Raw genomic sequence first — 17,742 nt, 5'->3', positions numbered from 1 at the left:
AAAATCATAATAAGGTCACAAACACCTCAAAACACATGACCAGACACGGTCCGGCCCACCAGAAAGACAAGATCCAGCCTCATCTATCAGAACACAGGCACCAGTCCCCTCCAACAGGAAGCCTACACATCCCACGGAGCCAACATTACCCACTGGGGGCAGACACCAAAAACAATGGAAAATACAAACCTGCAGCCTGTGAAGAGGAGACCCCAAACACAGTAAGTTAAGCAAAATGAGAAGACAGAGAAATACACAGCAGATGAAGTAGCAAGGTAAAAACCCACCAGACCAAACAAATGAAGAAGAAATAGGCAGCTACCTCAAAAAGAATTCAGAGTAATGACAGTAAAGATGATAGAAAATCTTGGAAACAGAATGGAGAAAATAAAAGAAAGGTTTAACAAGGACCTAGAAGAACTAAAGAGCAAACAAACAATGATAACAACATAATAAATGAAATTTAAAATTCTCTAGAAGAAATCAATAGCAGAATAACTGAGGCCAAAGAACGGGTAAGTGACCTGGAAGATAAAATAGTGGAAATAACTACCGCAGAGGAGAATAAAGAAAAAAGAATGAAAAGAATTGAGGACAGTCTCAGAGACCTCTGGGACAACATTAAATGCACCAACATTTGAATTATAGGGGGTCCCAGAAGAAGAGAAAAAGAAAGTGACTGAGAAAATACTTGAAAAGATTATAGTTGAAAACTTCTCTAATATGGGAAAGGAAATAGTCAATCAAGTCCAGGAAGTGCAGAGTCCCATATAGGATAAATCCAAGGAGAAACATGCCAAGACACATATAAATCAAACTATCAAAAATTAAATACAAAGAAAAAATATTAAAAGCAGCAAGGGAAAAACAACAAATAACATACAAGGGAATCCCCATAAGGTTAACAGCTGAACGTTCAGCAGAAACTCTGCAAGGCAGAAGGGAGTGGTAGGACATATTTAAAGTGATGAAAGGGAAAAACCTACAACCAAGATTACTCTACCCAGAAAGGATCTCATTCAGATTCGATGGAGAAATTAAAACCTTTACAGACACGCAGAAGCTAAGAGAATTCAGCACCACCAAACCAGCTCTACAACAAATGCTAAAGGAACTTCTCTAGGCAGGAAACACAAGAGAATGGAAAGACCTACAATAACAAACCCAAAATAATTCAGAAAATGGTAACAGGAACATACATATCGATAATTACCTTAAATGTAAATGGATTAAATGTTCCAACTAAAAGACAAAGACTTGCTGAATGGATACAAAAGCAAGACCCATATATATGCTGTCTACAAGAAACCCATTTCAGACCTAGGGACACATACAGACTGAATATGAGAGGATGGAAAAAGATATTCCATGCAAATGGAAATCAAAAGAAAGCTAGGGGGCTTCCCTGGTGGCGCAGGGGCTGAGAGTCCGCCTGCCGATGCAGGGGACACAGGTTCGTGCCCCGGTCTGGGAAGATCCCACATGCCACGGAGCGGCTGGGCCCATGAGCCGTGGCCGCTGAGCCTATGTGTCTGGAGCCTGTGCTCCACAGCGGGAGAGGCCACAACAGTGAGAGGCCTGTGTACTGCAAAAAAAACAAAAACAAAAAAAAAGAAAGCTAGAGTAGCAATTCTCATATCAGACAAACTAGAGTTTAAAATAAAGACTATTACAAGAGACAAAGAAGAACACTACATAATGATCAAGGAATCAATCCAAGAAGAAGATATAAAAATTGTAAATATTTATGCACCCAACACAGGAGCACCTCAATACATAAGGCAAATGCTAACAGCCATAAAAGGGGAAAGCAACAGTAACACAATAACAGTAGGGGACTTTAACACCCCACTTTCACGAATGGGCAGATCATCCAAAATGAAAATAAATAATTAAACACAAGCTTTAAATGACACATTAAACAAGATGGACTTAATTGATATTTATAGGACGTTCCATCCAAAACCAGAATACACTTTCTTCTCAAGTGCTCATGGAACATTCTCCAGGATAGATCATATCTTGGGTCACAAATCAAGCCTTGGTAAATTTAAGAAAGTTGAAATCGTATCAAGTATCTTTTCCGACCACAATGCTATGAGACTAGATATCAATTACAGGAAAAAAACTTTAAAAATGCAAACACAAGGAGGCTAAACAATACGCTACTAAATAACCAAGAGATGACTGAAGAAATCAAAGAGGAAATCAAAAAAATTTAGAAACAAATGACAATGAAAACACGACAACCCAAAACCTATGGGATGCAGCAAAAGCAGTTCTAAAGGGAAGTTTATAGCAACACAATCCTACATCAAGAAACAAGAAACATCTCAAATAAACAACCTAACTTTACACCTAAAGCAATTAGAGAAAGAACAACAAAAAAAACCCCAAGTTAGCAGAAGGAAAGAAATCATACAGATCAGTTCAGAAATAAATGAAAAAGAAATGAAGGAAACGATAGCAAAGATCAATAAAACTAAAAGCTGGTTCTTTGAGAAGATAAAATTGATAAACCATTAGCCAGATTCATCAAGAAAAAAAGAGAAAAGACTCAAATCAACAGAATTAGAAATGAAAAAGGAGAAGTACCAACTGACATGGCAGAAATACAAAGGTCCATGAGAGATTACTGCAAGCAACTCTATGACAAAAAAATGGACAACCTGGAAGAAATGGACAAATTCTTAGAAAAGCACAACTTTCCAAGACTGAACCAGGAAGAAATAGAAAAGATGAACAGACCAATCGCAAGCACTGAAATTGAAACTGTGATTAAAAATCTTCCAACAAAAAAAGTCCCAGGACCAGATGGCTTCACAGGCGAATTCTATCAAACATTTAGAGAAGAGCTAACACCTATCCTTCTCAAACTCTTCCAAAATTAGCAGAGGGAGGAACACTCCCAAACTCATTCTACGAGGCCACCATCACCTTGATACCAAAACCAGACACAGATGTCACAAAAAAAGAAAACTACAGGCCGCTAACACTGATGAACATAGATGTAAAAATCCTCAACAAAATACTAGCAAACAGAATCCAACAACACATTAAAAGGATCATACACCATGATCAAGTGGTGTTTATCCCAGGAATGCAAGGATTCTTCAATATACGCAAATCAATCAATGTGATAAACCATATTAACAAGCTGAAGGATAAAAACTATATGATCATCTCAATAGATGCAGAAAAAGCTTTTGACAAAATTCAACACCAATTTATGATAAAAACCCTGAAGAAAGTAGGCATAGAGGGAACTTACCTTGACATAATAAAGGGCATATATGACAAACCCACAGCCAACATCGTTTTTAATGGTGAAAAACTGAAACCATTTCCACTAGGATCAGGAACAAGACAAGGTTGCCCACTCTCACCACTATTATTCAACATAGTTTTGGAAGTTTTAGCCCTAGCAATCAGAGAAGAAAAAGAAATAAAAGGAATCCAAATCAGAAAAGAAAAAGTAAAACTGCCACTGTTTGCAGATGACATGATACTATACATAGAGAATCCTAAAGATGCTGCCAGAAAACTACTAGAGCTAATCAATGAACTTGGTAAAGTAGCAGGATACAAAATTAATGCACAGAAATCTCTTGCATTCCTATACACTAATTATGAAAAATCTGAAAAAGAAATTAAGGAAACACTCCCATTTACCACTGCAACAAAAAGAATAAAATACCTAGGAATAAACCTACCTAAGGAGGCAAAAGACCTGTATGCAGATAACTGTAAGACACTGATGAAAGAAATTAAAGATGATACAAACAGATGGTGAGATATACCATGTTCTTGGATTGGAAGAATCAACACTGTGAAAATGACAACATGACCCAAAGCAATCTACAGATTCAATGCAATCCCTATCAAATTACCAATGGCATTTTTCACAGATCTAGAACAAGAGTTTTTACAGTTTGTATGGAAAGACAAAAGAACCCTAATAGCCAAAACAATCTTGAGAACGAAAAACGGAGCTGGAGGAATCAGGCTCCCTGACTGGAGACTATATTACAAAACTACAGGTAATCAAGACAGTATGGTACTGGCACAAAAACAGAAATATAGATCAATGGGACAGGATAGAAAGCCCAGAGATAACCCACACACATAGGGTAACCTTATCTTTGACAAAGGAGGCAAGAATATACAATGGAAGACAAAGACAGCCTCTTCAATAAGTGGTGTTGGGAAAACTGGACGGCTACATGTAAAAGAATGAAATTAGAACACTTCCTAACACCATACACAAAAGTAAACTCAAAATGGATTAAAGACCTAAATGTAAGGCCAGAAACTTATCAAACTCTTAGAGGAAAACATAGGGCATAACACTATGAAATAAATCACAGCAAGATCCTTCTTGACCCACCTCCTAGAATAATGGAAATAAAATCAAAAAAATAAACAAATGGGACCTAATGCAACTTAAAAATCTTTGCACAGCCAAAGGAAACCTAAAGAAGACAAAAAGACAACCCTCAGAATGGGAGAAGATATTGCAAATGAAGCAACTGAAAAAGGATTAATCTCCTAAATATACAAGCAGCTCATGCAGCTCAATATCAAAAAAAACAAATGAACAATCCAAAAATGGGCAGTAGACCAAAATAGACATTTCTCCAAAGAAGATAAACAGATTGCCAACAAACACATGAAAGGATGCTCAAGATCACTAATCGTTAGAGAAATGTAAATCAAAACTACAATGAGGTATCATCTCACACCAGTCAGAATGGCCATCATCAAAAAGTCTACAAATAATAAATGTTGGAGAGGGTGTCAAGAAAAGGGAACCCTCTTTCACTGTTGGTGGGAATGTAAATTGATACAGCCACTATGGAGAACAGTATGGAGGTTCTGTAAAAAACTAAAAATAGAACTACCATACGACACAGCAATCCCACTACTGGGCATATACCCGGAGAAAACCATAATTCAAAAGGAGCCATGGGGCTTCCCTGGTGGCGCAGTGGTTGAGAGTCCACCTGCCGATGCAGGGGACGCGGGTTTGTGCCCCGGTCCGGGAGGATCCCACATGCCGTGGAGCGGCTGGGCCTGTGAGCCATGGTCGCTGAGCCTGCGCACCCGGAGCCCGTGCTCCGCAACGGGAGAGGCCACAACAGTGAGAGGCCCGCGTACCACGAAAAAAAAAAAAAAAGAGTCATGTACCACAATGTTCACTGCAGCACTATTTACAATAGCCAGGACATGGAAGCAACCTAAGTGTCCATCAACAGATGAATGGATAAAGAAGATGTGGCACATATATACAATGGAATATTACTCAGCCATAAAAAGAAACAAAATTGAGTTATTTGTAGTGAGGCGGATGGACCTAGAGTCTGCAGACTCTAAGTCAGAAAGAGAAAAAACAAATACCGTATGCTAACACATATATATGGAATCTAAAAAAAAAAAAAAGGTTCTGAAGAACCTAGGGGCAGGACAGGAATAAAGATGCAGATGTAGAGAATGGACTTGAAGACATTGGGAAGGGGAAGCTGGAACGAAGTGAGAGAGTAGCATGGACACATATACACCACCAAAAGTAAAACAGACAGCTAGTGGGAAGCAGCTGCATAGCACAGGGAGATCAGCTCGGTGCTTGTGACCACCTAGAGGGGTGGGATAGGGAGGGTGGGAAGGAGATGCAAGAGGGAGGGGATATGTGGATATATGTATACGTATAGCTAGCTGATTCACTTTGTGATACAGCAGAAACTAACACACCACTGTAAAGCAATTATACTCCAATAAAGATGTTAAAAAAACCAAACCAAAACAAAGAAACTCTGTCCTAGAAAAACTTTGTTTTGCTACATATTTTTTATTATGGTAAAATATATATAAAATGTACCATTCTAATAATTTCTAAGCATCCTGTTCAGTAGCATTTAGTATATTCATATTGTTGCACAACCATTACCACCATCCATGTCCAGAACTTTCTCATCATCCCAAATGGAAACTGTCTACCCATTAAACAATAACTCCACATTCTCTTCCTCCTGCAGCCCCCGGCAACCACCATTCTACTTTCTGTTTCTACAAATTGGATTGTTTTAGGTACCTCTTATAAGTGGAATCATACAGTATTCATCCTTTTGTGTTTGGCTTATTTCACTTAACATGTTGCCTTCATCCATGTTGTAACATTCATAATTTCATTTCTTATAATGAGGCTTTCAGACTGAGTAATAACCTACTGAATGTATATACCACATTTTATTTATCCATTCATCCAGTGATGAACATTTGGGTTGTTTCTACTTTTTGGCTACTGTCAATAATGCTGCTATGAACCTGGGTGTACAAATATCTATTTGAATCTTTGCTTTCAATTCTTTTCGGTATATATCCAGAATCAGAACTACCATGGATCACATGGTAGTTTTATGTTTCAATTTTTGAGGAACTACCGTATCTTTTTCCACAGTGGCTGCATTATTTTACATTCCCACCAGCAATGCACAAGGTTTCCAATTTCTCCACATCCTTCAAACAACAACTTTTTTTCTTTTTTTGATATAGCTATCCTAAGAACTGTGAAACGGCCAAGAGAAACTTTTGCATATGTTCTCCTGAAGAATGGTGCAGTACTTTTCACAATAGCGTAAAACAGCATAAGAATATGACTGAAATGTTCATCAAGAACGGTTAATTGTATTATACCTGTCAACTGATAAAATGGAATACCATACATATGGCAGTAAGAAAATGAATGGATTCTGGTAGGATAAGACCTGAATGAATCTCAGGAACATAAATGGGTGAAACTTGTAACTTATAAAATACAACATTCCATTTACACAAGGTTCAAAAACATGTAAAACTAGACAATATACTGCTTAGAGATACATATGTCTGTCAAAACTAGTTGAAAAAAACAAAGAATGACAAATGATTAACAAAAAATATATATCAGGATAATGGTTACCTCTGAGGAGAGTGGGAAGAAAAATTTAAAGGTGATGTTCCTTTTCTTAAAGTGGATGGTGGGTATATGGATAGTTGCTGTATTGGTTTTCTTTATATCTTATACATTTTCTATAAATGTTCTTTTGTGGCCATTCAATATTTATTTTAAAAAACATTTTTTTTTTTTTTTTTTTTTTTGGCGCTACGCGGGCCTCTCACTGTCGTGGCCCCTCCCGCTGCAGAGCACAGGCTCCGGACGCACAGGCCCAGCGGCCATAGCTCACGGGCCCAGCCGCTCTGGGGCACGTGGGATCTTCCCGGACCGGGGCACGAACCCGTGTCCCCTGCATCGGCAGGCAGACTCTCAACCACTGCGCCACCAGGGAAGCCCAAAAAACATTTTTAACTTTAGAAAACATTTAAACTTAATTAAAAGGCACAGTAGGCAATAAGAATCTGCCCTATGACTCCTGAGACAAGGGCCAACCTGAAATGGAACTACTACTGAATCCAATCCCAGGATTAGAATAATATTGAGAATAACTGTTTCATCTTTAAGATTCTATTCATTTATTCATACAACAAATATCTAGAGACTGTTCTATGTGTGGAGCATTATTTTTTAGATGCTGTGGGATACAGCAGTGAGCAAGACAGGTAAAAATTCCTGCCCTTGTGAATGCATCGCTAGCATTGCTGGCCTGGTATTTGAAATCTTATGTAACTAATTAACAGGTTAACTGTTGGGTACCCTTCTAAGGACACGTATCCTATCCCAGGGTGAAGAAGGTCAGAAATGGCTCTTGGATGGCCAAAACAGTCAGGGCTCGTGGGAATTCCCTGCCGGTCCAGTGGTTAGGACTCCGTGCCTCCACTGCAGAGGGCACGGATTCAATCCCTTGTCAGGGAAGTAAGATCCCGCCAAAAAAAAAAAAAAAAAAAAAGTCAGGGCTCTTAACAGAATATCTTATTATCCCAATTCTCCTTCACCTACAGCCATGTGTTTACTTTTTTTTTTTTTAATTTTTAAAATTTTTTTGCGGTACACAGGCCTCTCACTGCTGCGGCCCCTCCCGCCGCAGAGCACAGGCTCCGGACGTGCAGGCTCAGCGGCCATGGCTCACGGGCCCAGCTGCCCTGCGGCATGTGGGATCCTCTCGGACCGGGGCACGAGCCCATGTCCCCCACATCGGCAGGCAGACTCTCAACCACTGCGCCACCAGGGAAGCCCCATGTGTTTACTTTATGAAGGAATGGGATTTGCACACCCAAAGCTCTGATTTGCCATTCTAATGAAGAAAATCATCTCAAGGAAAAGGAGTCTTGTTTTCATCTGAGTTCCTTATGCTTCTTGTAAGTACTTAAGTCTCTCAAATTTTAGAGAAAATAACCCTTTTTTCTCTTCCAGTTACAACCTTTAAGAAAATATATGACAGCTGGTACACTTCAGCATGAGGGAGACATTGGTGGGTACTCCCTGTTCGGGTGTATCGACCTGAAAAGCAGGTTAACACAGTTACTCACTAGGATCCAGGGGTGGATCTGTACACCAGGCACCTGCGTGTTATAAAGCCATAGAGGGAAGGGGAGTGGAGATAAAGTGAAGAAAATAGAGGTGCTACACTTTCAAGATGGATCTACCTAATGACCCTATGAAAAGGTCCTTTTCCCTGGCCTTTGTTAATATTAGTACAAAAAGACAGGAAGGCATCTTATTCCCTTTTGCTCTTCACCTTTCTAGCCTTATTAATATCTTTAAATGCAGTCAACTTAAAACTTTCCACTAGTGGGGGAGGGGAAAAGGGAAAAGATTTGTGGCTGCATGTTTAAGAAAGAAGCTGAATTCATCACAGTGACAGGAGAGAGTGTTGGCAGAGATCTGAGCTATTTATTCTTTTAGGAAAATCCTATAAAGAATGACACAAGGAAGCCTCTATCTGCAGTCTTGTTCATCACACTGGTGAGGAGTCCGATAACAGATGTATGCAGGAGCATGATTTAATGGCAGGAGCTGGCCCCTGATGTGTATTAATACAGCGGCAAAGCGGAACGCACCTCTCTTCATCACTCATTTCTATAAAAGAGGTGGAATCCGAGATGGCCCGACGTTAGGCAGAGCAAGCCCATTTGTTCTACTGACTGATGGCGTGGGCTCAGGCTATGTCCTTCACCTCCATGGGGCACTCAGGTTGTGGATAGAAAACAAAAAAAATGTTCAGTGAAGCAGGCCTGAGTCAACAAGTGAGAGGAGTTGGGCTCAGTAGGGGAAATGCTGAATGCTCAAGTCTTGTTTAATACCTCCCAGTACATTTCCTGATTTGAATATGGAATAAGGATTATAAACTTCTCAACAGCTCTTCTCTTATAAACAACTAAAAGCTAAAAATAGAGCTAGATATTAAGGGGAAAAAAAGAACAAAAAGATAAAGACTGTGTTTTATTGCTTCCAATTCTACAGACTGGATGAGGATCTGGGTTTTGACATGGAGTCATGGTTTGGAACCAATTCTGTCGTATACAAGACCAAACACCTGCAGTGTTTAAGAGGGCAGCTCAAGAGTCATAGGGAAATTGGTCTGATCTTGGCTCTACAATTTATTAACCATATAACCTCAGTGAGTGATTTAACCTCTCTAAGCCTTAATTTTCCCATGTGTAAACTGGGAATAAAAACAGCATCTGCCTTATAAAGTTGTTGCAAAGGTTAAGTGAAATAATTCATGTAAAATGTTCAGCTCAGAGCACGGCCATGTGAAAATCCCTAAGAAAAACTTACTACAATCATCAGACCCATGGTTAAGAATGTTCAGTATGAACCACTGTCAAGCAACCATTCCAAACAGAAGCTCAAACAGGTCAATTTCAGAGTATGCTGAAACTTACTAAGTAAAGTTAGAGAAATAAGAGTTCCTGTCTGTCTGAGGTCTACTCTTTACTCAGGTATCAATTACTCTGATCTATATAATATATAGTATTTTCTGAAGAAAATAAAATAATTTATGATATGCTCAATTCCCTCAGAGTGAATTCACCATCATCAAGAAAATAACCATAGGTATTTCTGATAGGTCCTACAAGCAGATACGCCCTTTTTAACCAGAGCAATTCACCCCAAAATGTATTGAAATACACAAAGTATTATTTCCTATGATTAATAATTACATTTAATTATCTTCTCTCAACTTCAAAGAAAAATATCTATAGACATCCAGTATTCTTGCTGATATAAATACGTAATTATTCCCCTTTTTTCATTTAAGGATAACATACCTGTATGTATGTAAATGTGCAGCTCAGTGAATCTTTACATGTATATACACTCATGTAATCCCCACCAAGTTCTTGATATAAAGTATTTCCAGCATCCCAGAAGACTTTTTTATGTCCTCCTCTGGTCACTACCTCCCACTGAAGATAACCATTATTTTGGTTTCTATGAACCAGTTTTGCCTAGAAAACCTTAAGTTTTAACTTGAAAACTTAATTAGAAATTTCTCGAACGGTAGAATATTAGCACTCTACTAGACATTAAAACAGTGATAATGTATTGTGCTGTATACCAAACATGAAAGTAAATAAATCCATATGGCTCCTTCGCTATTGACTAAACTGCCACCCTACCAGGATTTTCATTACCACACACCTAATTTCCTGTCTGTGCTAGAGCAAAAGTACAGATGACTAAAGACTGTTGATAGTGGAATATAGGGATTCAAACTCAAGAAAGCTGTAAGACACAGTGGAAAAGCACAGACTTCAGGGTCAGAGATGAAAAGGTATATAAAACATATAATTTAGTGCCTGACACACAGTAGGTGGTCAATAAAGGATAACTACATATATAATTACTGGCACTTGGGCTGGACAGAGATGCTGTAGCCACAGGTTTCCGTTTCCTCTTGATGTCACGTGAACATGGCGGTCCTAGGTGTATGTTTGCCTGTCTGCAGATATGAGAAAGAAAAAATACTGTTTTAACTTCGTAATTCTTATTGTAAGAGAATATGTTCAGCCCAGATGAAACCCCTGACCCATTATAGACACAGACTAACAAAATGGGCACCATCCTTTGCCATCAAGTGTCAGTACAAGTTTATTCAGAATTAATCATAACTTATTCTTTATATACTATATATACCCACTGTAAACAACTTATCTGAATTCATGATTAATTTCAATAAGTATGTATTTCATTACATGCTCTTTCTTGTACAATTATTTTTCATAAAAACTATAACCGAAATTGTTCTAAACTCACTAATGAAATACCTATTCCCAACTGGTAATATATTGAAAAGTTTAACATTACATGAACACAGATATTTGCATAGAATTTTAATAGGAAGTTTAACCCTTCTATCACTATAAATCTGGATTTTTAATAGTGTCTATATTACATAATAAGTAAGTTTAGTTTCTGTGATTTTTAAAAACATTATGTGGCAAAAGTATGTTCCTTCAACTGAATATTCAGCTTATTTAAAAAAAAAGGGGGGGGACTTCCCTGGCGGTCCAGTGGTTAAGACTCTGCGCTTCCACTGCAGGGGGTGTGCGTTTGATCCCTGGTCAGGGAACTAAGATCTCACATGCCACGCGTCACGGCCAGAAGAAAAAAAAAGAGTGAGAGCTTCAAAGCTAGAAAAGCAAAAGATTCTCTGAAAGGCAATGGACTTAACAATGAAATAGCTGGTAAGCTATTTTTTTTTAATTTTTATTTTTATATTGGAGTATAGTGATTTACAATATTGTGTTAGTTTCAGGTGTACAGCAAAGTGATTCAGTTAAACATATACATATATCCATTCTTTTTCAGATTCTTTTCCTATACAGGTTATTACAGAATACTGAGTAGAGTTCCCTGTGCTATACAGTAGGTCCCTGTTGATTATCTATTTTATATATAACAGTGTATATATGTTAATTCCAAACTCCTAATTTATCCCTCCCACAACCTTTCCCATTCAGTAACCATAAATTTGCTTTCTACGTGTTTCTGTTTCGTAAGTAAGTTCATTTGTATAGCTTTTTAGATTCCACACAAAAGTGATATCGTATGGTATTTGTCTTTGTCTGACTTACTTCACTTAGTACGATAATCTCTAGGTCCATCCATGTTGCTGTAAATGGCATTATTTCATTCCTTTTTATGGCTGAGTAATATTCCACTGTATATACGTACCACATCTTCTTTATCCATTCTTCTGTCAATGGACATTTAGGTTGCTTCTATACCTTGGCTATTGTAAATAGTGCTGCAATGAACATTGGGGTGCATGTATCTTTTTTTTTAACATCTTTATTGGAGTATAATTGCTCCACAATGGTGTGTTAGTTTCTGCTTTATAACAAAGTGAATCAGCTATATATATACATATATCCCCATATCTCCCCCCTCTTGTGTCTCCCTCCCACCCTCCCTATCCCACCCTCTAGGTGGTCACAAAGCACTGAGCTGATCTCCCTGTGCTATGTGGATGCTTCCCACCAGCTATCCACTTTACACTTGGTAGTGTATATATGTCCATGCCACTCTCACTTTGTCCCAACTTACCCTTCCCCCTCCCCGTGTCCTCAAGTCCATTCTCTATGTCTGTGTCTTTATTCTTGTCCTACCCCTAGGTTCTTCAGAAACCTTTTTTTTTTTCCTAGATTCCATATATATGTGTTAGCATATGGTATTTGTTTTTCTCTTTCTGACTTGCTTCACTCTGTATGACAGACTCATTTTCTCTGGATATATGCTCAGGAGTGGACTGCTCGATCATATGATAATTCTATTTTTAGTTTTCTGAGGAACTCCACACTGTTTTCTACAGTGGATGCACTAACTTACATTCCCACCAACAATGTAGGAGGGTTCCCTTTTCTCCACACCCTCTCCAGCATTTCTTATTTGTAGACTTTTTAATGATGGCCATTCTGACTGGCGTGAGGTGGTACCTCACTGTAGTTTTGATTTGCATTTCTCTAATGATTAGTGATGTTGAGCATCTTTTCATGTGCACTGTGGCCATCTGTATGTCTTCTTTGGAGAAATGTCTTTTTAGAGCTTCTGCCCACTTTTTGACTGGGTTGCTTATTTTTTTTGCCATTGAGCTGCATGAGCTGTTTGTATATTTTGGAGATTGATCCCTTGTCAGTTGATTCGTTTGCAAATATTTTCTCCCATTCTGTGGGTTGTCTTTTTGTTTTGTTTATGGTTTCCTTTGCTGTGCAAAAGCTTTTAAGTTTAATCAGGTCCTATTTGTTTATTTTTGTTTTTATTTTCATTACTCTAGGAGGTGGATCCAAAAAGATACTGCTGTGATTTATGTCAAAGAGTGTTCTACCTATGTTTTCCTCTAAGAATTTTATAGTATCTGGTCTTATATTTAGGTCTTTAATCCACTTTGAGTTTATTTTTGTGTATGGTGTTAGAGAATGTTCTAATTTCATTCTTTTACAAGTAGCTGTCCAGTGTTCTCAGCACCACTTATGGAAGAGACTGTCTTTTCTCCATTGTATATTCTTGCCTCCTTTTGTCGTAGATTAACTGACCACAGATGCATGGATTTATCTCTGGACTTTCTATCCTGTTCCATTGATCTGTATTTCTGTTTTTGTGCCAGTACCAATACTGTTTTGATGACTGTAGCTTTGTAGCATAGTCTGAAGTCAGGGAGCCTGATTCCTCCACCTCTGTTTTTCTTTCTCAAGATTGCTTTGGCTATTCGGGGTCTTTTGTGTCTCCATACAAATTTTAATATTTTTTGTTCTAGTTCTGTGAAAAATGCCATTGGTAATTTGATGGGGATTGCACTGAATCTGCAGATTGCCTTGGGTAGTACAGTCATTTTGACAATACTGATTCTTCCAATCCAAGAATATATTTTTCCATCTGTTTGTCTCATCTTCGATTTCTTTCATCAGTGTCTTATAGTTTTCGGAATACAGGTCTTCTGCCTCTTTAGGTAGGTTTACTCCTGGTATTATATTCTTTTTGATGCAATGGTAAAAGGGATTGTTTCCTTAATTTCTCTTTCTGATCTTTTGTTGTTAGTGTATAGAAATCAAAGAAATTTCTGTGTATTAATTTTGTATCCTGCAACTTTACAGAATTCACTGATGAGCTCTAGTAGTTTTCTGGTAGCATCTTTAGAATTTTCTATGTATAATATCATGTCATCTGCAAACAGTGACGGTTTTACTTCTTTTCCAATTTGGATTTCTTTCATTCCTTTTTCTTCTCTGATTGCCATAGCTAGGACGCTGGTATGCTATTTTAGTTCCCTACTTCCTCCTTCCTCTCAACCTAGAGAGATCCTACCCCTGACTAAGGACCAAGCTGAGCCTCACGTTTATACAAAGCTTTCCTTGAACATCTTAGGCCTTATCTACCATGAATCATTATTTAACTGGTGTATACATATCTTTTTTCCCTAATGAGGCTAATCTCCTTGAGAACAGGGACTATATTTACATTTCTTTCATAATTTTCCTGTGACCTACCAACTTCCGCACAAGGCATATAGCTGATCCCCACTAAATATCTGTTGAATAAAACTGATACGAATGACTAAAAGTTCTAAAAACAAAATACTCAACTGTACACTTATAGGTGGTTAAAATGGTAAATTTTTTTTTTTTTTTGGCCATGTCGCACAGCTTACAGGATCTTAGCTGCCCACCAGGATTGAACCCGGGCCCACAGCAGTGAAAGTGTCAAGTCCTAACCACTGGACTGCCAGGGAATTCCCTAAAATGGTAAACTTTATGTTATGATATTTTACCACAATTTTTAAAACATGGCCAGAGTACAAAACATATTAAAAGGACTCTAATAAAATTATATCAGATGAACTCCTAATTAGTAGTCCTAGTTGGGGATTCAATCTCATGGCTTAATAGTCTTAAAACTGAAGCCTCAGTCAAATCTAAAAGAACCTAGTTAGCAAGGCAACAAGACTACTGTTGAATGGGCAAATTTTCCTATTCAGAGGTCCCCAATCTGGCAACTTCCACAGTTTAAAAGCATATGGAGGGCTTCCCTGGTGGTGCAGTGGTTAGGAATCCGCCTGCCAATGCAGGCGACATGGCTTCGAGCCCTGGTCCTGCAAGATCCCACATGCCGCGGAGCAACTAAGCCCACGTGCCCCACAGCTACTGAAGCCTGCGCGCCTAGAGCCCATGCTCCACAACAAGACAGGCCACCACCAATGAGAAGTCCATGCACCACAACGAAGGGTAGCCCCCACTCGCCGCAACCAGACAAAAGCCTGAGCACAGCAACGAAAACCCAACGCAGCCATAAATAAATAAATAAATAAAATAAAATTTAAAAAAGCATATGGGCCTGTGCACGCACATGGGTTATCTCTCTCTCACACACACACACACACACACACACACACACACACACACACACACACTCTTTAAAGAGCAAAAGCTTAGGAGTCAATTCAATTTATAAATAAGAAAATAAAAGAATTTGACTGAAATCATAAGAAAACTTTTAGAATGCAAAGAACACTACAACAGGTAGATATTTACAATATAAAGCCTGTGGTTTGGAAAATTCCACCAAATCACCTTATATTGATCATTTACATCTATACAGCAAAAGAGTTAACTGTAAGTTAGGTACTCCATGAATAGTTAATTCTGAAACCCCAAAGTGAAATGTAAGTATAAACATGTAAAATAGGGAAAAAATCCATTTTTCATATCTTACAGAGTCCTGGGAATAAGTCTAAATCAGCATGCTGATTTAATAATTAGAAACATGGAGGACAGAACATCAAAGGTAGACAGGTCTAAATGCAGAGGTGATAATTCCCTTTGAAGCCAAAGACACAGGCAGAAAAGAAAGTGACACTACAAATTTTGTTTCTCCTCAAAACAGAAAAATGTACAGAATAGAACTTCCATCTTTTCCACAAACAAGGTACTTGAGTATAAACTATCCAAGCTCTTTGCTCTAATTCAATCATGCTTCTCCTAAAGACCTTCAGAAAAAGAAACAAGTCAAACAAAGGGTAACAGTTTACAGCCATGCTCCTTTCTTCTTTACCTTAAGCTCACTAAAGGACTCTCCAAAACTTTTCAGATTAAATGTTAACACCATTTCTTCAAACTAAACTATGTTATTAGACAAGACAGTGGTTACCCTTGAGCTGTGGGTAGTGGGGGAAGAGGGACAGTGACTAGAAAAGGCACAGGGAACTTTTGGGATTCTTTCTGCTAATGTTCTGTTTCTGGATCTAGACGCTGGGTTACTTGGATATGGCTTCATGAAAATTCATCAGGTGTATATTTCTTTGTACACTTCTCTGTATGTGTATTATCCTTCAATAAAAAGTTTAATTAAAAAATATTGCTCTTTGGGCTTCCCTGGTGCTGCAGTGGTTGAGAGTCTGCCTGCCAATGCAGGGGACACGGGTTTGAGCCCGGGTCTGGGAAGATCCCACATGCTGCGGAGCAGCTAAGCCTGTGCACCACAACTACTAAGCCTGTGTTCTAGAGCCCGCGAACCACAACTACTGAGCCCACATGCCACAACTACTGAAGCCCGCGTGCCTAGAGCCTGTGCTCCACAACAAGAGAAGCCACCGCAATGAGAAGCCTGCGCACCGCAACAAAGAGTAGCCCTGGCTCGCCGCAACCAGAGAAAAGCCCGCGCAGCAACGAAGACCTAACGCAGCCAAAAATAAATAAAATAAAATAAATAAATTTATATATAAAAAATATTGCTCTTCAAGGTCAATCAGTGTTTATAAAATGCTAAGTTTTGACAGATGCAAAATAACAAGCAGAAGAAAAGCACTCAAAAGGGTTTTAAGATAGTAATTCTCAAAGTATCAACTTGAGCTAAATGAAATAAATACTGCCTTTTATTTACACACCATCCATCATTTCACAGCTCTGCATGTTTGATGTATGTCAGTAAGATGGCTGAAGGCACATATTATCACTCCTTTATGGACCTAGTAAGTAACATTTATCTCACATTTTCCAGGAATGACACATTTTGGAGTAAAAAGATGGAGCCATTTATGTACCAAAATGTTTACATTTTTAACCGCTTTAAATGGAAATATGGTAGTTTTTAAATGCTTATCTATTTTAGTAAAATGAAAATAAGTATTACTTACCTACTATTCTGCGCATAGCTATTCACTGCACTATATTCTGCAATGTCCTTAGAAGCTGCTGTGGACTCAAAGGCTTACGTGGCCCTTGCACTACCAGCCCCTCTAGGCCTTGCTTCTTGGATCCCCACTGGTCCCTGCTCGGTGATGTTAAGGGCTTCAGGGTTAATCGTCCCTACGTTAAACGACCCCCCACCCCGACTGCTAAGCCTTCAGCCTGTAACTTCTCCACAGTAAACGATCTACTTCTACCACCCCATTCCCACTCCTAATTGTTACACCTTCAAATTTTGTAAATTCCTCTGGTTATAACTTAGGAAAGAACTGAAGGCTTTCTGAAACCAGGTAACACAGTTTATTAAGTCAATAACCTTATTTTGTTGTAAAAATATATATTTCTGTGTGGACTATTGCCTTTCTACTCAGGAGGGTTTTTTTTTTTTGCTTCTTTCATTGTTCACTGAGTTTTTACTGAGCACTGGGTGGGTTCGGTGGTGAACAAAACAGACAGTCTCTTCCCTAATGCGCTTGTAGCCTAGTCCCATTTCCAGCTGCACAGCTTTCCTAGTTACAGAATCTGCATAAGAGAGAAACTGAGGCAGAGATAAAGAGAAGTCATGCTCATTCCTAAAATTCAGCTTAGTGCTCCTTCCCTCTTAAAACATTTCTCTTAAGATCA

At 38.5% G+C, this 17,742-nt stretch overlaps 1 protein-coding gene across 9 annotated transcripts in view; it reads right to left on the bottom strand.

The window, feature by feature from the left end:
- Nucleotides 1-17,742, bottom strand: part of GPATCH2L (G-patch domain containing 2 like) — a 66,860-nt gene that overhangs the window by 10,100 nt on the left and 39,018 nt on the right. For 4 of the 9 annotated variants that reach the window (XR_004348340.1, XM_032622012.1, XM_032622009.1 and 1 more), the window contains one exon: nucleotides 10,774-10,880. The exons of 1 other annotated variant lie outside the window; for it this stretch is intronic. Coding sequence is in view for 5 of the 8 variants with exons in the window: in XM_032622012.1 (XP_032477903.1) it covers nucleotides 10,774-10,880 (107 nt within the window). In the remaining 3 variants the exon portion in view is untranslated. Of the gene's footprint in view, nucleotides 1-7,139; nucleotides 10,881-17,742 lie in introns of those variants that run through there. 4 more of the 9 variants (XM_032622011.1, XM_032622014.1, XR_004348338.1 and 1 more) reach the window with 2 other exon arrangements.

This window comes from Phocoena sinus, chromosome 2 (assembly GCF_008692025.1).
Source record: "Phocoena sinus isolate mPhoSin1 chromosome 2, mPhoSin1.pri, whole genome shotgun sequence".
Taxonomy (NCBI): Eukaryota; Metazoa; Chordata; class Mammalia; order Artiodactyla; family Phocoenidae; genus Phocoena; species Phocoena sinus.
This window is presented reverse-complemented; position numbering and strand designations above follow the sequence as displayed.